At 57.2% G+C, this 24,404-nt stretch overlaps 1 protein-coding gene across 1 annotated transcript; it reads left to right on the forward strand.

Moving 5' to 3' along the window:
• The first annotated feature begins 204 nt into the window (after window positions 1–204).
• Window positions 205–23,477, forward strand: SDC1 (syndecan 1). Its single transcript, XM_030311586.1, has 5 exons — window positions 205–452; window positions 18,963–19,044; window positions 20,031–20,509; window positions 21,097–21,232; window positions 21,392–23,477. The coding sequence occupies exons 1-5, from the start codon at window positions 387–389 to the stop codon at window positions 21,559–21,561; spliced, it is 933 nt and encodes a 310-aa protein (XP_030167446.1). The 5' UTR covers window positions 205–386; the 3' UTR covers window positions 21,562–23,477.
• Window positions 23,478–24,404: the final 927 nt, after the last annotated feature.

Consider the following 24,404-nt stretch of genomic DNA (forward strand, 5'->3'; position numbering starts at 1 on the left):
GCATTCCAAGGGGGCCGGGCTGGATGGCTCAGAGGGCGGGGTCCTAGGGGGTGGGGACTGGGGCTGGCCCCGAGACTAGGCGAGCTGGGGGTGGGGGGCTAGTTTTTGCAACGGCTAAGGGCCTGTGGGTTTATTATAAGGCGGAGCTCGGCGGGAGAGGTGAGGGCTGGAGCCGAGCCGGGCGGAGAGGAATCCAGAGGTAGAGAACGGACTGCAGCCGGCGGATTCCGCAGCCCTCGCCAGGGACAGCCGCGCGCGGGGCATTGCCCGAGGGTGCCGCGCGCAACGACCCGGAGGAGCCGGCGCGGAGCCCCGCGCAGTCCGTACCGCGCGGCGTCGCCGCGATCCCCGCAGCCCGCAGCGCTCCCGCCGCCGGTCCGGGCAGCATGAGGCGCGCTGCGCTCTGGCTCTGGCTCTGCGCGCTGGCGCTGCGCCTGCAGCCGGCTCTCCCGGTGAGTGCGGCCCGGGGCCGGGCGGGGAGCGGCGGGAAGCCGGTGTTTGCAGACTCGCCGATGCCTCCAGCGGCACGTGGAGGGGGAGGGGAAGCGGGGACTTGCCTTCCCGCGCTAGCCCGGCGGGCCCCGGGACCGTGCCCGCGAAACCGGGGTCCCGCTCCAATTGCCTCCGCCGTCGGTGGGCGCCGCGCGGGTTCCGCCGCTACGGGCGGGGGGGGGGGCCTCGGGCGCCCCGCGGAGAGGAGCCTGTGCGGGGGCCCCGCGCTCAATTATGTGAATCGGCTCCCCATGCGCTGGTGCCCACTAGCCTGCGGCGGCTCCCGGGGTCGCGAGTTCCCATCCAGTTACCCCTGGCACCGCAGCAGCCGGGGTCCCCGCCGGCGACCCGGGAAGATACGGTGACCGCGGCCACCCGCAGACCCGCCGAGCCCGGGCTCCCGGCCCCTTCGGCGCAGGCAAGTTTGGGAGCAGCGGGGCCGGCGCGTTGGCAGAGGAGCCCGGGCCAGGGCTGCGCGGGGGTCGTGGTGGCCGCGGAGGTGGGATCCTCGGCTTCCCATCCGCTGCCCTAAGGGAGCTGGGCAGAGCTGGCAGCGGGAGGTTCCGCGAAGTTGGTCCCGGAACACCGGAGCCCCGCAGGAACCCAACTTTGGGGCTGCTGAAGTTGTGTTGCCCGCTGAGGGGTGCGGGCGGTGCTGGGCACGGCCAGGGAGGGCTGCGGCTTCCACGCGAGTGGACCCCGGAATGGCTCTTCCCCTCCCCCGGCCTGGCTTTGTGCTGTAGCCGCGCGGAGGGAAGGCGGGTCCCTTGGCCCGCCCAGTGGAGCTGGGGGGAAAGAGGGACAAATGTGGAGCCCTTGGCTGGGGGAGGAGGCCTTTGGGTAGGACTCCAACATCCACCTTTGGCGAGGGGTGGGTCCCCTCTGAAGAGGGACCTGGCCGACAAAGAGCATCCCAAGGGCCCCCAGAAAGTGATCTCCCGCCCCCGCCGCCGTCCGCTAGCCCGCCTTCCCCAATGGGGGCGCTTTGTTCTCGGCCCCTGTAACCCTTTCCTGGGAACCGCCCCGCAGCGCCGGCCCCGCCGTGGGCCGGGACCTGGGCCGCCGCCAGGTGTCAGCGCTGGCCGCCGGGTGTCCACGTCCACTCCCAGCCCCCACACCCGGTGCTGGAGTCCCGGGGCCCTCCCCGCGGGCTGGGGCGGCCATCCCCTGGGATGGAGAGGGGAGGTGTGGACGGAGCGGGGGGCTCTTCCCCTTCCGGAAGTGGCGGTCTTTCGCTGCCACATCTGGACTGCTCTACTTCCCCAGCTCTTGGTGAGGGAGGCACGTGGGCAGGGAAGGATCGCAGGAGGGGGGAGGGGTGCCGGGTCCTCCACGGGTAATGTGGCATCTGCACAACTCTCAGCAGTGCCGACCCTCTGTAAGCGGGTCCCTCTACAATAATAGAAGCTACCAGCTGTTGAGAGCTTTGGGGTATTTTACAGGGTCTGGCTCAGGTGAGGTGTTTCCCAGGCTTATCTGTGAAGTGCCCCCCCCCCCCCCACTTTTCCAGGCGACTGTTGTGTTTGGAACTATATTTTGAAGTACAAGGACAGGGTCCCTGATGCTTCTTGCATTGCTGATGAGTTGGATGGAGATGGGGGGCGAAGGGTGCCAAATCTGGGGGAGCCATGGGGACAGATAGGATTTCTGAGCTGAGTCTCCAGTGCACTCCTGGCTTTCAGGTCCAAGAAGTTGGTATCTGGCTTCTTCTCTCTTTAGAGTTGCAGCTTGGTAGGACTCAGATTGTGCCTTGACTCATAGTTCATACTCTGGAGAGGAGAGTGGAGATGTGTGGCTTAATTCGGGGGTCCACCTAGCGCTACCTGGATACTCCGCTCTCTACAGGTCCAAGACTGGGCCTCAGCAGAGACTGCTGAGGTGGGGTTCCCCCACCTATTTCCAGCTAAAATCAGGAGTGCGGGGTTTGGTTCTTTTGCCTGCCTTGGTTGAGGCTGGCATTCTTATAAGCTGGGATCCCAGAGTGCCTGTTATATGGGGGAGGCAGATGGGTTGTGAGATTCTCTGTGGACTGTGTTTCCCAGAGTCTCCTGTGTACTGGGTAAGGGCAGATGCTGCATTAAGAGGCATTATTTCTTGCCTAGAAACTTTGACACATTACAGAGGGCTGGGAGGCAGTTGAGTCTCAAAGGGGAGAGGAGGGAAGGAGGACGGCTTATTAGAATGTGGTGGTAGGAGGACTTCCTGGAAGAGGTGGCTGAGTAGAGCCTAAAAGCACTAAGCTTTGGGGTCAGACGTTGGCTTGGAGCGTAGGTTTTCTTTTTTCCTTTTATAAAGTTTAGTTTGTTTTCTCTTTCCCAGACCTGCCTTTTCCCTCTTACAGTGGGTGTCCATGTTGGGTTAAAAGTAGGGGCATAAGGTGGCATAAAGTCCCCGCCCCCTCCCCCCTTACTAAAAGAAGCTAGGCAATGGGGTTTGCCTAAAATAGGAGGAGGTGTCTACAGGTTGCAGAGATCTGGTCCTCTCCCAGGGTTCACTTTGGTCCCAGTGGGAAGCAGGTCAGAACCCCCCTGGGGACCAGTGAGGTAGGGTGTGATCGTCGGCACCTGATTTTGAATGGGCAAGAGAAGGCTATTAGGGCAGAAGGTTGCTTAAAACCACTCCCAAGAGACAAGAACAGGTTTGTCTGAAAAGGTTTCTCTCTCTCTCTCTCTCTCTCTCTCTCTCTCTCTCTCTCTGTGTGTGTGTGTGTGTGTGTGTGTGTGTGTGTGTGTGTGTTTCCTGTGGTCTTTTGTTTCTTCCATGCCAGAAAAATTGCTTGTTCTGGAATAGTTATTTGCTGTTTTCCTCTCCTTCCCTTTTCTCTTTCTTGAAAGGCATAAAATCCCTTTTTGCCCTAATTATGGGGGCCAGTAAAGACATTTTCCTAAGGCCTGGTAGGGTGGGTGGGGGTTGGGGGAGGCACTAAGTGCCTCCTCTCCTCCTGGGCTCAGAGCCTTCTAGAGGTGATGTCACTCCTGGCTTCAGGAGGGTGGGAGGGTGGAGCTGCTTTAAGTCTCTACCTGTGGCTCATGGTGGGTTCCAATAAAACCTCATTAACCAAGATTGGTGGGGAGAGAGATGAGAAAGGAGGGAGGCCTGGAAAGAATTAGTGAAAAGCTTGAATTTTGTAGTATTTTATAGAGGAATGTTTCCTATTGCAGTTTCGGATTCTGAAATCCCTTGGGAATGAGGTATCCTTGGCATCCAGGTTTTTTTAGTGAGCTAAGAATCCATATTGACCTCAGCTTTGGGCAGGACTCTCTACAATATTTATTTTCCTTCCTTTATTAACAAAAGAATACTGGGGCGCCTGGGTGGCTCAGGCAGTTAAGTGTCCGGCTTCAACTCATGAGTTCAAGCCCCGCATTGGCTCTCTGCTGTCAGCACTTTTTCTCTCTTTCTCAAAAAAAAAAAAAAAAAAGAGAGAGAGAGAGAGAATACTAAGCATAATTTAATCTCAAGATGCCAGGGTCTTCTTCATGGTTGTCACTGTGTTAGGTTAGGCATTTCTGTCCTGGGTTTCTTGAGCTCTGAAGAGCATTTTGCCCCTTGCTGGGTGCCCCCAGGGTTGGTACCTTTTGAATTCTGGTTTGCTCTATTTCTCCCCTCATCCCTGACAGCAGCCAAAAGTGACAATTGTGGGCCTAAGTGTAGCAGGCAGCTTTTCTATTCAATTCTAATTTGCACTGTTCTCCAGCAGTACTAAGAAACTAATCAGATATGTCAGAATGATTCCTAAGGCATGAGTTTTCAGTGCTGAGTGAGAGTTTCACTTGTGAGTAATGTTCATGATCTGTGATATGTGGAGTTGTGCCTCCATGGACCCAGCTGGGACCTCAGCAGTATCCCTGATAGTACCCGGAATAATGAAGACTGTCAAAGGGCATGCTCACAGGCTCCCTCGGTGAACAGGTGTGGGTGATCTCTGGGAGGAGGCACCTGTGACCCTGTGTTCCGAGTTTCTCTTCCTGGCTTGAGTTGTAAGTGACTCGCGGCTCACAGGTAGCCTGGACCTGGTGAGGCTAACTTATAAGTCTTCATTGGAAGGGCCCTTACTCTTAGCTTGGATCCTGTCTCCATCGTGTCACCATGTTTTATCTGGGTTGAAGTGCATCTTTCTTAGTGCACGCGTACTGTTGACAGGCCAGAAATGGCTTTGGATTAAGTAGAGCTCCAGGACCAAGTCTCAACCCTGCCACTAATTTACCATGTAACCTTGGGTGAGTCACTTCACTTCCAAGTCTTGATGTCCTCTGTAAAGCGGACATCATACCTGTTCTCCCTGTCCTTTGTCATTTGCATATTCATTTCATAATGAGTGCTTGAAAGTGTTTGGAAATGAAAGCGCCAGAGGAAAAGTTAGCTATCGATATAATTAGAGGCGCCTGTAATTGGGTGCTGATTATTGAGTGTTCAGTGCTTTTCTTACCTTCTTATCTCATCTTTAAGCCAAACCTTTACGATGTACGTCATTGCCCTCATCTTGTGGATGAAGCCTATAGAAGTAAGCCCCTCTAAGGGGCTGATGTGTGAGAAACAGGATCTGTCCATATGCGTGGGCGTATGTGTATGGCATTAATGAACTGATGAACTGTCAAGTCTCCCCAGTGAAGCCCAGCATAGGAGGCTCGCTGAAACTTGTGAGGCCCTATGGGTATTTGCTGTTCCATCCTGGAGAGCCATGGGTGTGCATACTTTGGATGGAGAGGGCATTGGGCTGGGCTGAGCTGGCCTGAACGGTGCCTTTAGGTGAACCCTGAGCATTGGCAACATCCTTGGCTTGGGTTGGGTTCACCCAGTGGTTTAGGGATGGGCAAGAGTTGCTCCCTGGAGCCTAGGTCAGGAGACAGTGAGCCCATGGGGGTAAGGTGGGGTGTGCTCCCAGGTCTGATACCCGTGCAGGGACCATATATATGTTCTTGGCTTGTGCAAAGAGGCCTGATGGGGCATCCCATGTTTGCATGGTGCCTGCGTGCTTGTCCCCAGGGCAACAGCCAGTCTGCACTGGCTTTCATCTTAGGCACTGGGGAAACACTTTCAGAATTAGTAGATCCTTTTTAAAGCTGGGGAGGTGGGCACCATGGTATCAGCCAGATGCCCAGATACCCAGCACTCCTGGTTCCTGTGCTGGGTTTCCCACCTGGTCCCCTCCAACACTAGGTCCCACCGCAGAAGCAGCCCCGTAAAGAATCAGTCATTAAATGATTTCTAGTCCTGGAACCTTGGTAGTTTTACAGAACGCACTGTTTCCTGATTTCTTCCTTCTTTTCAACAACCAATTTTGGAGTCTTGGATTGAAAGCCCATCCCCCCCTTGAAGGCCTGCCTAAGTGTGTCTAGGGAAAGGGAATGGGATTAAGGGAGTCTGTGGAAAGAGGGCTTTTGGCGCCAGGATCCTGCGCCCTGGAACAGATTCAGCACGGTGTCATTTCCCTGTCAGCTGTCCCAGGGCTTTCCATGCGAGGATGCATTTTGGAACCTCCCTCGGAGTGGGCTGTGGGTGCCCTGATGCTGCCGAGGGAGGGCAGGCATTGATAAATCGCTCAACACAAGGAGGCACATTTGAGGCCACTGAGGCAGGACCCTGCACCTGGGGTCGCTTCAACTCGGCACCTTCGAATCCAGGAGACCTGGGAAGTCTCCCGCATGGCCTCCGGGATGGCCGGCTCTATCTGCGTGATGGAGCTGCTTCTGCCTGACCTCAGGAGGCTTACGTTGGGTGGGCAGTAGGCACTAGAAGTCCCCCAAAAGAATAACCTTTCTAGGCCCTAGATGGGGCTCTTAATTAGCTCCCCTGTTCTCAGTGCTGTGGGGCCCAGAATGAGCCGGTGGCGGGCAGGTGGGGGGTGGCCTGAGGGGAGGTGGGCTAAGCTCCCTCCTGCTGCCTGTCAACACTATGCAGGTCTGGCAGGCCAGGACGTCTGGAAGGCCGTGAGTGTGTGGAGGCAAGCTCATGGTGGGGGGTACAGTGGGCAGTTTTGGGGCTCGGGACCATTGGGTGCGGAAAGGGGAAGGCTAGTGGCTGGACCTGCTCCTGGACTCAGTTGTCTGCCCCGGGATGTTTCCTGTTGACTCATGAACTTGAAGGCTTTCAGATGCATCCCCTTCTGCCTCTGGAGCTTATTGAGGGTCTCTGTCCTCCTGGCATTCATTTATGGTTCCAAGGGCTGCCTGATTCTATGGAGAGGCTGCTCCAGTGCTGGGAACGCTCTTGTGACCCGCCTAGGGCTGCGACCCCGCAAGAGGCTGTGTGCCGGCTGGCGGGCCTGCAGGCCGGGTTGCAGCTACAGCTGAGCTTGGCCTGGGTGGTCTCGACTCTGTTTCCTCATTGGGCTTTCCTGCTGGGTAGGCTGCAGCCTGAGTGTCTTGGGAAACCTGGTCACCACCTGTCTGCAACTTCCTCTTCAGAAGCCGGGAAGTGGTCTTCCTCTCTCTTCTTTTCTGGTGGATTCTCCCCTTTTTAGCTTTAACCCTGATGCTCCTCCATCCCTGGCGTTAGGAGTCTATGGAGGTTATTCCTACAGAGAAGGATGGCTAGGACACTTGTCCTTCCTGGTCCCAGGTTGACCCCTGACTGGTTTGGGCAGGTCTTTGTCCCTCTGTGCCTCAGTTCCCCCATCTGTCCCCTCTGGGGCCTCCTTCCTCTTCTTCAGCTCTGAGACCTTGTCCTGGGGAGGATGAAGGTGGTAATGGGGGACTTGGCCGGGGCTTAGGGTCCTCCACCGTTATTCTTCTGGGGACTCGAGGAGACACTCACTGCCCGAGGAGTCATCTGTGGGGGTGGGGGTCAGGGCAGGCTGCTTGGAGGAGGTGGCCTTAGAGTTCAGTGTGGGAACCAGAGGTGGACAGAGGACGCTGGGCAAGGTCAGGCCTGGTGATGCTCTCTGCACACACCCAGGCATCCTGGCCACCTGCCCAGGTCCGCTCATCAGCAGGAACGGAAGCCGTGTTGGGCAGGTTGGGGCAGTGGGGCAGGCAGGCATATTTATCACTTCACTTGTTGGCTGAGTCATGGTGCCAGGCCCACAGATCCACCCAAGCAGCCTTGACCATGAGCCCACTGTGTGCTAGACGGGGTAGGGGAACCCAGCAGGACTAACTAAGGCTCTGATGCCTGCCATCCAGCCTTGGCCCTCCTCTTTTCTGCTGAGTGACTTTGTGCAAGGGCCTGTCTTGGCCTCAGTGAACCCACCTGTGAAATAGGAGGAGGGAGCAGAGAAGCGTAGGTAACAACAATCATGCACTTGGTGTGTTTGTGGTATCCTGTGGTTGTGTCACAGGACTGGTGGGAATCAGGGCCGGGCCTGTCTCTGTTCCCGGAAGCATTCTGCTTCAACCCTTGGGGGTCATGAGCCCTCTTTGGCTTGACCAGATTTAAAACCCAGAGCCTGGTGCCTGCCGTGTGCATTGCCTTGTGCAGGTGGGGAGCCGTCCACACCTGGTCCAGGAGCACATGCAAGAGAAGGTGGCCATTACTGGGACCAGACAGGAGGGTTGGTCCATGCAGATAGGCCAGAGGGGCAGTGACAGTAACGGTCATTCACTGAGAAAGGGTTCATTCGAGTCCCACAGTGCAGCAGTTTCTAATCAGGAGCTCAGGCCATAAGGCAGGCCATGTTCTGGCCAGGGGAAGTGTTAGGGGAGGTAGTCCCCAGATGGGGGCAGTGGGAGTGGCAGAGGCTGCCAGTTTTGCTCTGGGACCATTCTTGGGCCGCACTGCTCTCCCCGGGTGTTAAGAGAACTGTCCCACCACAGCGATGTTGAATTCCTAGTCTTTCCCACTCAGGCTGCCTTTCTGTGGCCACACCGGCCCTCTGCCCCCCACAGCAGACCGAGGAGTTGGAGTGGTGGGGCCTGGGTGCATAGGGAGGGAACTTCTGGAGGGCCAGGTGCACTCATCGACTCCAGACCTAGCACATGCTGGGCACTGGGAGGCCTTGGGGGACTTGAGGACTGCTGCTTCCATGCCACCTGTACCACGGTGGCCGCTGATGCCCAGGGCCTTGCCTACCCATTTGGGGACTTGATTGTGCCAGTCCTATGGCAGGGGTGCAGAGGCAGCACTGGCTCTTCTCTCTGCAGCTTGTCAGCATCCCTGCTGCCCAGGAAACTATCCGGGGCCTTGGAGTCCCATCTCTGGGGAGTGTCCCCGACGGGTATGTGATCAGGTTTGGGCTCGCAGGGCCCCAGGCTGCGGGTGTTTCAGGAGCCTCTGAGACTGTTGTAGAGGCTGACGTCAGTCCCCCTTCTCCCAGAGAGACATGCTGGGGTGTGGCACCGCCATCTATGGTGACCGCATCTCCTCCAGGGCGCGGTGCAGGCATGGTCTGGGCAGCAAGACCTCCGGGCTGGCCAGGGCCTACGGGTTGTGGGCCAGACTAGGAGAATGGGCACACCTGCACTTGGGCGGAGGGAGCCGCCCCAGGCTCTGCCCCTGCCTCTCCGCCCACCACCCACAGGGTCTCCGCGAGTAAAGGGTGGGTGGGGCTGGGGGAGGGGCATCCTTGCAAAGTTTCCCTGGGGTCTCCTGGTTGTTGTAGTAAGGTCCTGGGACAGCCTTGAGTCTGTGTCCTGCGCCCTTGGAACTGTGGGAGGAGCAGAGAGGCTGTGGCCTCACCCCTCTCCCCTCTACCTGTTTGGGAACAGGGTCATTCTTCAAGACCACTCTCCAGGGGGCTGGGGGGTGACAGGGGGGATGTCTTGGTCCACCTTTCCTCCCACTGTGAGGACAGCAGCCTGAGCTGATTGCTTGGGTCTGCCTGCCTTTGGGGTAGTTACTGGGGCCCAGTCTGAGGTCCTGAAGCTGTGGGGCTGGGCAGGCCAGCTGGGATCCAGAACTGGCTGGCTGGTCAGCCTAGGTAAGTATCACGGGGACTGGAGAGGTGTCATGTGGAGGCTGGGAAGAGCACAGGACATGGAGATTGGGCAGTCCAAGTCATTACCAGGCTCCATCACATCCTCCCTGAGTACCTTGGGCATGTTTCTTCACTTGCCCCCAAGCCTCAGTTTCCTCGGAGGGCTTTTGAAAAGACCCCAGGAACTAATGTACGTGGCATGATTGAGAGTCCCTTCCTTACCTGGACTCAGAGGAGCAAGTCTGGGGGAGCTTTGGGCCTGACTCTGTTTAGAGAGTCCCCTGGGGAGCGCACCCCCCGCCCCGCCCCCGTGGCTGTGACTGGAGGAAGGGGTACAGTCTGACCTGGCCTGGGTGTATAGTTACTTCATGTGAATGGCTGGCTGGTCTTACCCCAGTGTGCTGATGTAATAGGGCCTGAAAACATGGCTTTTGCCCCTTCTCAGAAATGTGAGCCTTCGCTGGCAGGCCAGACTTTGCTCGCCTCTGCCTGAGCCTCTGCCAGGGGCTGGCTCCTGACCCCGGGGAGGTGTGAGCTGGGCTGGCAGGCGGTGGGGGGAGGCCAGACACCAGGGCACCTGGGCCGGGGCTCAGGCCAGCCGAGCAGGGCCCTGGGACTGTAGGGGACAGCGGCTTGTCCCCAGAACGGCCGACTGAAGGCTGTCCCGGTGAGGGAGCTGGGCGAGGCCAGGCTGCAGGATGTGGGGGGAAGGCCTCACTTCTGTGGTCCTTCTTCCTTCTGCACTTTCCCCTGTGCCACCTCTTTTCTTCCTGAGGGTAAGAGAGCCACGTGGCCCCCACTGAAGGGTTGTTAACCGCATGCCTGCTGGATTGCCTGGCCTCAGACCCTCTCCCTAGCACTTCACTGGCTGTATGCCCTGGGACAAACTGTCCCCTTTGCCTCAGTGTCGTTATCTGGAGGATGGATTCGGCACTGGAATCTAAGGTTATTGTGAAGATTAATTAATTCGGCTAAAGTGCTTAGATTAGTGCCTGGCACATAGCACACGATACGTATTAGCTGTTTTTTCCCTAAGGCCTACTTCAGGTATTTCTGTTTTTCCAGTAACCCCCAGCCCAGGTTATATCCTTAGGTGCCTACTCCCACCCCATGACTGTCCCGGAGCTCTGGGCAAGGTGTTGTGGCTACTCCACCTGCTGGGTGACTCCGGGCTCCTGAGAGCCCCCCGAGCTGCATGCACAGACACACCGTCTGCTGTGTGCACATGCCGCTGGTGCCCGGGAGCTCAGTGTGGGGCGTTTGAGGCTCTGTGGGCCTTTCAGCCATCAAGAGGCCCCTGGTGAATGTTAGGCTGACAGTGAAGGGGCCTAGTCTACTTTGCTGCCTTTGAGGTGGGATCCCACTGGGAACCTGGGGAGCGAGCCCAGCCGATTCAGACCTGGTCTTCACAGAAAATTTTGCCTTCTCTTGCAAAGGCCAAAACTCCATTCTGCCGTGGTACCCCCACGGGACTCCTCCAAGGATACTCTGCCCTTCCCGTGTCATTGTCTGGGCTTCTACCTCAGTGCCTCATCAGTCTGACTTGAACTTTATCCCAGAGGCAAGTTCCCAGGCTGGCCCATTATTCTTCTGTATGTGGGAGGAGAAGCCATGTATGTCTGTGGCTCAAAGTGGGAACAAAGGGAATTTAGTCTGTCTTTCTTAGGTATGGGGTTGGCTGGCGACCCAATTCTGACACAAGTTAAAAAATGTGCCCTTGGCATCTCCCGGCCTCTCTTGCAGTCCTTTCCCATCCTCCAGGTCTCCTACCCACCCCCGGTGCCCCCGTTCCGGAATTAGCTGCTCCCCTGTATAGAGCTGATTTATACTCTAGGGTGAGCGTCTAGCACCCGATAGTCTTACCAGAGGCATTTTAAAGGGGACACTGTGCAACTTCAGGGACACTGATTGGATATATTTGGGTGAGGAAGTGCCCCCATCCCCGTCTGTCTGCACAGCTGGAGCCCCGGCTGGCTGCAGGTGTGTCCAAAGCTACTAGTTTCTGGCCCTGCGAAACTTGAGGAGACTTTATTTAGACAGAGCTGGGGGAGGGTATCTCTAGAAGCCCACCTGCCAGAGGTGTCAGGCCCCCAAGCCCGGTGGCATCTGGAGGTTAATCAGCTAGAGAGCAGTTCAAGGGGCCCCTGTGAGGGCTGGCTGGGGCATCCAACACTGAACTTCTGGTCTTTGCCGCCTCATTAGAACAGCCAAGGCTTGGGAGGTACAAGGCTCTGGTGGCCTCAGCTGCTCCCTCTGTCCTCGTGGGGTGCCATTTGCCATCCCAGAGTCCCCTTTCTTTGGAACACCTCTAACGTCCTGCCTAGGCCATAACCCCCCTTGGGAAGCTGAGGGCAGTGACACTGAGTCACTGTGATCAAGTACCCTTCTCCCTATTTGTCATGGTGGGTCCTCCCCCTGCTGAGCACTGTGTTTGTGGGCCACAACCCCTCAGGTGGGCAGTCCCCTTGACTTCCCAACCATAGACTTGGAACCAGGAGCCCCCTTACTATCACCTATTGTACCGATGGGGAACTGGACAGAGATTCTTATCCAAGGTCATCCAGTAAGTTGGGAACAGAGAGCCCAGGCTATAACCAGGTTTTCCTGGTACTGGGTTTGGTCACTTTCCCCTGGCCACCCCTTGTCTGACTCCCAGGGCAACCCTGGCCACAAAGGCTGGCAGGACCCGGCTGGGCAACCTTGCTCCATGCCTGGTACAAGGCTCTTGGAGGTGGGGAAAAGCAGAGGAACGGGTCTTCCGGCTCTGTGGCCCCACACCCAGCCCTCAGCTGTGCCCGGCTAAGACGAGTCCCAGCATGCGAGCCGTGAGGCGGTGCCAGCTCTGTGGAGGGGTGCGTATGGGGGTGCTGGTGGCAGTTCTGACCTGGCTTGGGCACTGGGGCTGGCACTGGCTGCCAGGACCCTCACCACCTCACCACCTCAACACAAGTCTGGCCTCTCCAGGTACTCCAAATGGGCAGAATGGGGCAGGCAAAGGGCTCTGCAAACTTGACCTCCGGTTTCCCATCTGTAAAGCCCAGTATGGATGCTGCCCTGTACCCCAGCCCTGCCCAGGAATCCCCCAACTGGTGAGGTCTGTGTCTGAGTGGCAGGATGGGGACAGCTCCAGTGGGTTGTGTGTGTGTATGGGGCGAAGGGCACATCCCTGGGAGGTCCCCTGAAATGTGCTCCCCACAGTGGAAGTGCCGATGGGGGCTGGGGGCCTACATGCCCTCATGGATGCTCAGGGTGAAGGCAGAATAAGCCCCTGTCTCCCACCTGCCATTCCCTGGGCCCCTGCCGCCCTGGGCCATGCCCATCACACCCTCTGCAAGTCTAGTCTTGACTTGGTTTTGGTAGAGAGACACGGAGCTGATAAATCACTGTGCCTGTCAGGCCGGAAATGCTGATCCTGTCTGAAGCACTGGTGGGGCCCCTTCCTCCTGGGAGTGCCTAAAGCGGGGTGGATTTCAGGGTCTTGAGGCCAAAACTGGGGGAGATCTGTGCCTCTCAGTGGCCTAAGCATGTCTCCCTGGCAGCTCCCAAGTCAGGAGAGAAGCCTTCAGAGAGAAAGTGATTTATCTGCTACTACCCTGATATCCTGGGCAGGAGGGGAGCCTGGTGTCTTCCTGGGCCCGGGCCCACAGTCCTGCCCCTTCCACCCAGCCTGACATGGCCACACCTATACCACTCTGGCCCTGCTGACAAGGAGTTGGGGCCTCTGCTCCCAGGTCCCAGCCTAGCCTGTCAGAGCACTAAGGGAGTTTAGTGTTCTCCCGCCAAGCCCCTTCTGTTGTCTAGAGAGAGGCCGAGAGCTGCCTCAGGTCAGCAGTACTGGGCAAGGGAGCAGTAGAGCTAGACCTGCCCTGTGGCAGCCACCCTGGTCAGGCTCTTTCCCCCTACCACCCCTGGCTCTGCTCCTCTCCTTGAGAACCCTTGGTCCAAGATGCTTTGGGTTTGACCTGCCTGGGCCCTCGGGACTGTGCTTAGGCCATGTTAGCCAGGGCTATAGGAGGGGGTACAAATGATCCCCCAGATGAGGAAAGCAGAGTTATGTTTATAACTGCCATAGAGCACCAGGGTGTTGGGTGAGCTGCAGGAGTGGGGCAGTGTGTTCTACAACATTCTCTAGCCCCTGTGACCCCTACCCCTGCCTCCCATTCAGGCAGGTTCCCCTGGAAAACTGCACAGTGGCTCTGCAGCCCCTGCTCCCCTCCCTGGTGGGCCCACCCTGGGAGATCCTGCTCCTGCCAGGTCAGTGCCTCGGGCCTGGGATACCAAGGAGGTCCTGCAACTCTGGGCAGGCAGGACAGAGGCTCATCTTTGCCTCCGGTTTCTTGTACCCCTAGGAACCAAAGGGGTCATGCCTCTGGAAGTTCAGGGCTTCCTTAGCTCCATGGTGAGGCTCTTTTACAGATGAGGCAGGTACTGGGATGTACTGTTTGTGGGGAGTGGATGCATCAGAAGTACAGAGAAATGTTCCAGAGTCTTCTTGGATCAGTTTGCCCCTAGCGCTTGTTTATGGGGCTCTGTTGCTATTTGGTGCCTCTTCTTTGAACACTGCACCTGAGTGAGAGTCTTGGGACCTTTGTAGGGATTTGCCTTCCCCAGCACCCAGGCCCTGGGCAACTCTGGGTCAGACATTTCCCTGTCCAGACTATTGTACTCCAAGTGTAGTCTGCATACCACCTACAGGACCCGGGACCTTGTTCAACATCAGAGTCCTGGGCCGTTGCCCCAGATCCACCGAATCAGCCTCAGGGATGGAGCTCAGAAGACTTCTGATAGTCTCCTGCTGATTCCTAGGGACCCTGAAGAAAAGAGCCCATGGTCTGGACAAAGGTGATGCTTTGGATTTCACTTTTGGTCAGTTTGGCATCCTGATGCACAGGTGGGGGGGGGGGTGGGTAAAGGCTAGGGTCCTGCAGCTGAAACCTCAGACCCCAAGAGTTATGAACTCTAGGTATATGGGGGGTGGGGGAGGGCTCTGCCCATTTACCTTAGATCCACAGTTCTGACCAAGAAACTGAAAGGGTAAAAATTACTTTAAAAAATGTGACTCTCTTAATCCTCCTTACACGATACTATACTTTGACTTATTTTTTATTTTATTTTTGTTTTGTTATTTATTTTTGAGACAGAGAGACAGAGTGCAAGTGAGGGAGGGGCAGAGAGAGAGGAAGACACAGAATTCAAAGCAGGCTCCAGGCTGTCCACAGAGAGTCCGACACGGGGCTCGAACCCACAAACCGTGAGATCATGACCTGAGCCCAAGTCAGACGCTTAACCGACTGAGCCACCCAGGCGCCCCTCGATACTGTACTTTTAGCAGTGTGTTGGTTGAGAGAGCAATGCGATCCTGTGAACTCAGTAACGCTTTCTAAAGGATTTGTGCTTTAGCCATCACTTAAGTCAGGCAGCAGGTGACACATGTCAGTGATTCAGGGTGTGGGTTGGAAACCACAGGTCCAAAGGGACCCATGGGCTGCAGTCGACGGGGTGGCGGGAGTCCAGGGAGCAGGTGGACAGACAACGTCTTCCATCAATCCAGAGTTAGAAGTGGCTGGGTCCACCGTCCTCACTTGAACCTCACTGAGAGGTCCACTTGGCATCCTGACTTGTGACACTGCTATGGAGTTCTTGTCCCCGAGGTGTCTTTGAGGGATGCTGCCTGGGTCCCTTGGGTCCTTCGGCTGGCCAGGGCAAGCAGGCTACTCAGATGCAGGCTGCCAAGGAGAGTGGCCCTCTTTATGGCCAGTGCAGGGTGAGGCTTGAGCCTGTCTTCTTGACAGCTTCTTGAAGCTCATCTCCCAGCCCTCTGTCCTTGGGAATGGCGGGTGGCAGCCTGATGCAGATTCCCAGCCCCTGGCAGCTCTGACCCGATGCTTGTCCATGCCCTCCCCTGTCAACCTGTGAAGTCTGGGCTGGCATTGAGGTCCCCTCGGCTGCTGGGGTAGCAGCTGGGCTGCTGGTCAGGAATTTTTACTCCGTGATGCGCTCATCTCGTGGCTCCTGGAGCTTGTGGCTGTGTTGGGAAGACAGGCATCTTAAAATAGATGGGCCAGAGGGAGAGGGACGTAGGTGAGCAGAGCACGTGGCACACTGCTCCGTGGCCTTGGGCAAGTCCATCACCTTGTCTGTTTCAGTTCCTTATCTGTGGGAGATGCTAATCTCAAGCCTGCCTGCCTCAAATAGAAGGGTAAAGGTGGAAAGGGGTGGAAAGTGTTTTCAGTGTCAGAGAATGCCTCAGTTTTTCATACCTTCTTTCCTGTTCTGCTGGAGCCCTGACCCCAGGTCAAAGCCCCTCAGGGTTTTGATTTGTTGTATGAAAAGTGGATTTTCCTAGGATTTGTAGAGGTTAAAGGGCCCCATTAAAGGTATGAGCTGGACGTCTGCGTGGCTGAAGTGTCTGAAGTGCAACTCTGAAGTTTCGGCTCAGGTTGTGATCTCACGGTTTGTGAGTTCAAGCCCAGCATCAGGCTCCACACCGACACTGCAGAGCCTGCTTGGGAGCCCCTCCCCTGTGCAAGCATGTTCGCTCTCTCTCAAAATAAATAAATAAACTTAAAAAAAAAAAAAAGAAAAAAGGTATGAGCTGGTTGGCCTTCACCTTCTCAGGCAGCTTGAAGCAGGTTCCAAGGTGGGCCCACCTGTCCCTGAGCAGCTCCGAGCTGTGGCCACATGGTCTGGGAAGGACCCAGGTCAGGCAGTGCTGAGGAGAGCCCTGAATGAGGCCTTGGGGGCAGCTGGCCACAGGCTCTTAGCACAGTGGCCTAAGTGAAACTGGAAGTCTCACCCAGAATGCTGGAGTCAGCTGGCACCTAGTGATCCAAGTTCAAACTCAGCAGTTTCTGCTGATTTCCTCCCCAGGGAGCTGAGGCCAGCACAGGTTCAAGCTGGAGGGGATTGGGAGGTCACTGCAGCCCTTCCCCTGATGGAGACTCAGCCCTCAGAGGGAGGGGCTGCCCCGAGGCCAAGGAGCTGGTTTCAGTAGAGAAAGCGTTTGCTTAAGAGCTTGTTGTGTAAACAAGATCGCCGAGGGATAAGCTGAGTAGAGTTGAGGGAACAAATTGTTTTTAGGGACCGGGCAGATCCAAAGTCTTATCAAGTGGGGAAAGAGGCCCAGCTCTTGGGAAACTGCTAACCTGTTGAGGCTTCTCCCTATAGGTGAGAGGCCGGGCCTCCCTGGCTTTTGCCTCCAAGGGTGACATGGTCCCAGTGCATGGAGTCCTCTGCAGGCCTGCATCCCCTCATCTGTGAAACAGGAGACTGGTTTCTGCTAGCAGATTTGGCTCTCATGACAGTGTGCAGCTGAGGCTGGTCTGGCCGGGCCCTGACCCCGTGCCATGTTGAGCAGCATCTCTAAGGGATGGAATCAGTGCATTGGGAAAGGTCGCTGCTGGTCTCCTAGGGCCTCCTCAGGAAAGCTGAGGGAAGGCAGAGGCAGTGGGCAAGAGGGAAGTGGGGTCTCAGTGAGTATGGGTGGGTGGGGGTCCCCTGAATGCTTGGGCCTCCCCTTGCCCCGCCAGGCTGTGGGAAGCAGTCCTCTGTGGGCCTGGGATGGGAGCATGTGGGGATGAGGGGACCCACTCTGCCTGCCTGGTGGGCAGTATTCTTTACTACAGAAGGTTTAGGGGAGGCTTCAAAGCTCGGTGGAGACAGGACAGGTGTAGGAAGCACCACCTGGGGACAGTGCAGACAGGATGTGGCCTGCGGTGCAGGCGGAGGGCAGGGACCATGCCAGTTCATTTAGATGGGCCGTGACAGCTCAGACAGGCCCTTCTGGGGCCAAAACCTTTTTCTTCGGGGGTTGAGGAAGAGGTAGGGTTTGGGTTTTGTACTTTCAGAGGAAGCTCAGTGGTATTTCTAGCCTGGTGGTTTCTACACATGTCTGAAGCTTCCCTCCAGACCTGAGCTCCTGGAAGCGGAGGCTCCACCTGGGCCAGCTCTGCCCCAGGCAGCCTCGGGAGGCCAAAGGTCCTGTCCGGCTCTCCTTGCTCTGCTCCCTTCAAGGGTGAAACTCCGTGGCCTGTGGCCAGGATGTGGCGATGCCTCTCCCGCTGAGGAGGCCCACTCCCCGGAGCCCAGCCTTGGGCGGAACCTGCCTCTGACAAGTCTGCACAGAGCCTCCTGTGAGCTGGCTCCCTCCTGCCTCTCTTCCACCCACCTCTGCCTCTCTGCCACCTCTATCCCAGCTCTTCCTAGGCAGGCACCAGAATCCTCTTTCCCGCGCTGAGCTGCGCTGGCTCCCCGGGTTAGAGCAGTGGCCCTTGTTGGTGGGGAGTTTACTGCACGCCAGGCTCTCTTAGGTTCTTTATGTGTATAACCTCCTTGAATTTTTGCAGCCATCCTGAAACGTAGATATTACTACTGTCTCCATTTTACAGATGGAGAGACTGAGGCCATAAGAGGTTTCGTGATGTCCTCAGGGCCACACTGGGTGCCCTGAACTGTGCTGCTTTGCCTCTTTATTCATTCTTTGTTCTGGCCCCTGACACTGGGGCCCTCGAGATGGGTGTATCACGAACTCATTTGGGTCAAGGTCGTGTTGCTGAACGGACACTCATCGCTACCCTTCCTGCCACCTGGCTTGTTGGGTCTTCTCTTCTCCAACCGCTGTTCTGGAACTAGTATTTGGGAGCTCTCCGCACCCCCACGCCGTCCTCCTCCAGCTTTCCGCGCAGGCCTGCTCGGCCGTGTGTGGTGCGCCCTGCCTCCTCCCGGCCCCGCTCTCTGGGTCTGCTGGTGCAGCTCCTGTCTCAGGAATTGGGGAGGTGTTTGCACTCTGGCACCTGCAGCCTCTCAGCCGGACCAGGCAGACAGCATTCCTGGGACAGCTGTTTGTACACGGGGTCCATTCCAGGCTCATGGCTCGTTTGTCGCCACCTCCTGAGTGCAGGGCCTCCTTTAGATCAGTCTCATCTGTCGCCAGCCTAATGGGCACCCTGTCCTTCCTTCCCCAAGTGGGTCTGCGTCCTGTCCTTCCTGTGGATGAGAAAACAGACCAGGTGTGGGAAGAAGCATGTGTCCTGCGTGGCCAGCCCTGCCTCAGCACAGACGACTTACCCGTGCCCGTCCCTGCCCTCACCCCCCCCGTGAGGCCCTCAGTGTCCATACCCTGGTGCTCAGCATGCTTTGGAATGTCTCTCTGGAGTTAGGGTGTTGGGGGATTGTTCCTGAGGCTCTTAAACCTGTCTTGGCCCCTGAGGCTCCCTGGCCAGTGGCCCCAAGACCTGATTTTCAGTGTAGGGTGAGCTGATGGGGTCCCATTGTGGCCACAGCCCGTGTTCCGAGTAATGGCATCTTCTGTCTGCTCTTCTGAGAGGTCTGGGGCTCCCTTACCAGACTGAGCCTCTTGGGACAAGAGCCCTGCCCCCCTCAGGTGTTTCTGCACCCCTAGTACCTAGCACAGGGCTGTGTCATCATAGCGTTCAGGGGTGTGGGGGGGACCAGAGGGTGGCCCTGAGCTGTGGGTTCCAGAGCCACACACAAGGGTTTCCTTCCTGTTCTATATGTGTGTGGTGGGGGAGCTCACTCAGCTGTCTAGGACAGGGACCCCAGAGTAGCAGGGCTGTGGCCAGGCCTCCACTCATACCTTTTTCTGATCCTTTTCCAGCAAATAGTGGCCACAAATGTGCCCCCTGAAGATCAGGATGGCTCTGGGGATGACTCTGACAACTTCTCTGGCTCAGGTGCAGGTGAGCTGACATGGGGGCCCCATCCCAAGATGGCAGCGGGCCATGAGCTGGGGGTGGCGGTCAGGCAGCCCCCGGCAGGGTCTGAAGGGTGATGTTAGGGAAGAGAATGGGGTCCACGCTGCAAGGAAAAGGCATATATGGGTTGCAGGAGTGAATGTTGGGGTTCCAGGAGGCCCTGGGGACTGCCTGCTGCAGACAGACTTGGGCTCATCTTCTAACTCCCTGGGCAACCTTTGGAAAGGTGGACTTCTCCGAGCCTCTATTTCCTCATCTATAAAATGGGAATATGTCTTGACTTCGTACGATTGTTGGGAGCTGTAAGGTAACATAAAGCCTGGTGGCATGTAGATCTTCCATAAATGTCCCTTATCTCCCCTATTTCCCCTTTCCCTGGGGGAGTGGAGTCCTTGAGCTAGAGGTGGCCATGGAGGCCTCCCAGAGGAGGTGCTCTTGACCAGGATTTTGGAAGAGGGCCGAGGCCATCCGTGGGGAAAGTGGCTGAGGTAGGGGCCTGGGAGCTGGAAGGTAGGATGCAGCCCTCTGTTCTTGGGAGCGGGGGGGGGGGGGGGGGGGGGCTGAGCCTTTCTGGGGAGAGGGCAGGTGGAACAGGGAGGGGGCCAGAGAGGAGTGTGCACCAGGGACAAGGCATTCAGGCCCTGAGAGTGCCCCCACCCAGGAAGCAAGCTTCATTAGCCACAGGAAAAGTTCCTTCCCAGATGGCCTTGATGTCTCATGGTTCCAGGGACCAGGCTGTCCACAGGCACGTGCAGCAGAAAAGGGCAGCTGTCCTTGTCCATTTTCCAAAGCTGAGTTTAGCCTCAGCTCGTTCTGCCCTGGGGAAACCACTTCTCACAACAGGGTTCGCTAGGCAGGCCTGGGAGTCAGAGCTGTGGGCCCTTGTCCAGGCCTTCCTCACTGCGTGAGCCTGGCTGGGCCCGAGGTCTGGGCGTCCCCCACTCCAACAAGCTCTGCCTCTGGGCCTGCAGGTGCTCTGCAAGATCTCACCTTGTCACAGCAGCCCTCATCCACCTGGAAGGGCACGGAGCTCCTGACGGCCGTGCCCACGGCCCCAGAGCCCAGCGGCACAGATAACACCGCCACCTCCACGTCCGTCCTGCCGGCTGGAGAGAGGCCTGAGGACAGAGAGGCAGTGCTTCCGGCAGAGGTGGAGCCTGGCTTCACGGCCAGGGAGAAGGAGACCACCCACCCACCTGGCGAGACCACGCCACAGCCGACCACTCACCAGGCATCAACAGCAAGAGCCACCACGGCCCAGGGGCCTGTCACCTCCCATCCCCACAGGGACATGAAGCCTGACCACCATGAGACCTCAGCTCCTGCAGGACCCAGCCAGCTCGACTCTCACGCGCCCAGCGTGGAGGACCGTGGTCCTTCTGCCACCGAGAAGGCTGCCGAGGATGGGGTCTCCACTCAGCTCCCAGCAGGAGAGGGCTCTGGGGAGCAGGTGAGTGCTCACTGGTATCCTCTGTGTTTCCTGGGACGTTAGTACCGCTGGCTTGGTCATCTGGCACACTCAACACCCTGTGCCCCGTAAGCGTGTCCTGTTCCCGCCAGGAAGACAGGCTCACGCGGTCCCACCTTCCCCCTGCCTCCGGGGCCGAGCCCAGAGCGGGACAGACTAAATATGAGACCTGAGCAAAGGAGTCCTTCAAGATCCCCTAAAACAGGGCTTCCCAAACTTAAGCAGGGCCCCTGCTGCGGGGCAGGGGAGAAGCCCTACCAGGTCTTTCTTTAGATCTTAGAGTCATGGTCATTTTTACACTTTACATTACAATGAGCCTATTTATTTTCATATAAATACAAGCGCTTTGTCTCGCTTGCTGTGATATCTGCCACAGTCCAGCCAGGGTCTGGTGTGATGTGGTGAGAGGTGCCTGGCTTTGGGGTCCCCGAGGGCTGGGTTGGGTGTGTCTGAGCTGGTGGCAGCGGTGACCAGGGACGCCCGAGCTGCTTCTGGGTTTAGAAATAAAACTGGATGCTGCTGCTGGTGGTGGCCCTCCGCAGCCTGCAACTGTCCCTGCCCTCCCGTAGGACTTCACCTTTGACATATCTGGGGAGAACACAGCCGTGGCCGCTGTGGAGCCCGACCAGCGGAATCAGCCCCCAGTGGACCGTGGGGCCACGGGGGCCTCCCAGGGCCTCCTGGACCGGAAGGAAGTGCTGGGAGGTGAGTTCCTTTCAGGTGGGTGGTAGGGGGGTGCATACCGCTGCTTGGGGGTTGGGGCGCTGGAGTGGGGCTGAGCGCGGCCACCTCGGGGGCTGCCCGGTGTGAGGGAACTACTGCCTAACTGAGCTGAGCCGGCCTCCCTGCCCACCCCCCCAACAGGGGTCATCGCTGGAGGCCTCGTGGGACTCATCTTCGCCGTGTGCCTGGTGGGTTTCATGCTGTACCGGATGAAGAAGAAGGACGAGGGCAGCTACTCCTTGGAGGAGCCCAAACAAGCCAACGGCGGGGCCTACCAGAAGCCCAGCAAACAGGAAGAGTTCTACGCCTGACAGGGACGGGGCTCCTCCTGCCCCTGCCACTCGCTAGGCCCCCACTTGCCTCTTCCACGAAGAACTGCAGGCCCTGCCACCATGCCACCTCCCCGGCTCCCTGCCCACGGACTTCCGGGGCACGCTGGGGGCTCTCCTCTGCTTCTCTGACTTCTGCCTGGAGACTTGGGCGCAAGGGCTTTCTCGCACGTGACTTTTCTGCCACCGCCAGCACCTGGCATCTCATCATTCTGACTCAGTTTCTCCAACCTGGAGCAGCCCCTCCCCGGACCCGATTCTGGAGACAAAGGGGACCCTGCTGCTTTGGACCTGGATGGCCCGCTTGGCCGAGGGCTGGCTCATCTGTCGCACTTGCTGGTGGAGACCAGTGGTCTGGGGGCACATTTCCACCCTTGAGTGGCAGGGAGAGGAGTTCGGAGCTCCATCAGAGCGACGTTTTGCGGGGAGGTCTCATTTAGATACCAACTTGTTTTTGCACATGTTTCCTCTAGTTTCTTTGTTCATAGCCCAGTAGACTTGGTTACTCCCGAGGTAAGTTAAGTAAGTTGATTTGGTTACCCCCATCTTGCTTCCCTAATCTACGGCGAGGAGACAGCATCAGGGTTAAGAAGACTGTTTTTGTTGTTGTTGTTGTTTTGTTTTTTAACTAGGAGAACCAAATCTGGAAGCCAACGTGTAGGCCTAGTCGGTGTGTTGTCTCTGAGTTTGTCACTCACGTGTGCAACAGGGTATGGAATGTCTGTCGGGTGGCCCCATTGGGGGGCTGGCTGATCCTGGCAGCCGTGGGCAGTCACGTCTGGAGCGGTCACGCTTGTGTCCACGGACTCGGGGCCGCTGCCGTGGCCCAGGCTGCCGCGATGTTGAGCTGTGTGAGGACGGAATCCCGGCACCTCAAGCTGGGGACCGAGAAGAGAGGACTGTGGGGTGAGTGAGGTGGTAGTGGCCCCAGAGAATCTCCTGAAGACCGAGCCCTTCCTTTGGTGCTGTCTCTGGGGCACATTTTCTTCTAGAAGGTGATGAGAGGGGCCTGGGCACACCTGTCACGTACGACCAGGTTCACCTCTGATTAGCTCCTGTGGCCCTGCCCCCTGGGCTGGAATCAGGAATATTCCAAAGAGAGATAGTCTTTTGCTTTTGGCAAAACTCTACTTAATCCAATGGGTTTTTCCCTGTACAGTAGATTTTCCAAATGTAATAAACTTTAATATAAAGTAGTCATGTGAACTCTACTTGCCTTTGCCTCTTCTCTCTGTGCTGGCTGTGTGGACCAGCCTTTTCTCTAAACACAAATGATATTGGGAAACTTGGCTAAAAACTCTATGCCTTTATCTTTCTCGTGGGGAGGGATGCTGCGGCCAGAGTCCCTCTGATTTGTTTCCTTTTTGTTTTTCGTCTTTGCTGAAATTCTGCTGGAGGTCGGTGGGTTCAGCCAAGGTTACATAAGGCCTGATATGAATTTCTGTGTTGCCAACCTCGACGCACTGTCTCCTGAATGGCTTATGAAGCTTTGATGGCTTTGGCACAGCTTTACCTGGGGCCATTGGCCCCGCGGAGGCCTGGGGCCAAGGCCTGCTCTCGGACACCTTGGACAGACCTCCTCTCACACCTTTGCTAGAACCAGAGCCTCCAGCCCAGTCCTCCTGGGAACTCCCACGCTCGCCTGTCTGACAACGTCCCGCTGCTCTGTTGGACGCTCCAAGAGGGGGGCCATCTGTGACTCTGAGATGCTCCGCCAAGCAAAGGGAACCCGTGCTCTGTGTTCCATACTGAGACTTTCTGCCCGGAGTGTGTGATTGGACAAGACTCGGGGGATGGGGAAGGGGTCTGTGACTGCTCATCTCTGCTCCTCCCTGGGATGGGCTGAGCCTGTGGCTGGGCCCATTCATGGAACTGTAATAAACAGCACTTGTCATTTTGGGCTGTGGTGGTGGTTGAGTCTCTTCTTGGCCTGGCGATGTCCTTCCCTGTCACCTTCTTGGAGAGAGACTGGTTCTGGGCTGTAATGTGCCTTGGTGGGGAACAGTAGGATCAGTGCCAGTCCCTCTGCAGTGAGGGAGTGCTGTGTCCCCCCTCTGTCTGGCCTTGGTTGTCCTACCTCCTCCCAGGGGTCTCTGTCTCCTGCCCAGATCGTCCTTCTTGCTCTCCTAGATCCTTCCCTACCTTGTGGACACGAGAGCTTCCTACTGACTGAAAGTTTGCTAGCTACTCTATGCACTCATTGTCATGCAACACCTGAACGCTCCCCAGCAAAGTGCCAAAAGCCTAAAAATGTCTACATGGAAAAACTACAGTGAAAATTTTGAAAGTCGAAAAAGCACAATGCACGGCAGGAGCCCAGCGTCCTGAGGGCACCTGGCTGCCCTCCCCTTAGAGTCCCATCCAGGCTGCCACCCAGCCCCTCAGCTGCCCCTCTGTGGCCGGTCTCCCTGCCTGGGGCTCCTGGCATCGGAACCCCCGGCTTCAGGTGCTATCCTGAACCCCAGGTGTGTCCTGGGAATGTAGGGCAAGAGGGACCATTCCTTCCAGGGCCCTGCACCTGTGGGTGGAGTGGGAACAGCAGGCTCTGGGCGGCATTGCAGAGTGAATTATACTTTCCCCGACATATTGTGCTCAGAGTGTTCGGAGGCTGAGACAAAGACCTTAGCTCATCCATTTGTTCTACATTGAAAACACTGAATGCCTATTTTCTGCCAGCCCCTATTTACAGTCGTAAACAGGCAACTTGAATATTAACACTTCTACTGAGCTCACTATGGGCCAGGGGCGGCTCCACACCACACCTGGGTTATTTCATCCACCACCGACAGCTAACCCATCTCTGAGACCTCACTACCGTGTGCCCC

Source organism: Lynx canadensis, chromosome A3 (genome assembly GCF_007474595.2).
Source record: "Lynx canadensis isolate LIC74 chromosome A3, mLynCan4.pri.v2, whole genome shotgun sequence".
NCBI classification, from domain to species: Eukaryota; Metazoa; Chordata; class Mammalia; order Carnivora; family Felidae; genus Lynx; species Lynx canadensis.

Excerpts from the sequence above, each read along its gene's own strand:
- SDC1 (XM_030311586.1), top strand. The coding sequence starts at position 387 with ATGAGGCGCGCTGCGCTCTGGCTCTGGCTCTGCGCGCTGGCGCTGCGC. Across the intron at positions 453-18,962 it reads GCCTGCAGCCGGCTCTCCCG|CAAATAGTGGCCACAAATGT; the intron begins GTGAGTGCGGCC and ends ATCCTTTTCCAG. Across the intron at positions 21,233-21,391 it reads CCGGAAGGAAGTGCTGGGAG|GGGTCATCGCTGGAGGCCTC; the intron begins GTGAGTTCCTTT and ends CCCCCCCAACAG.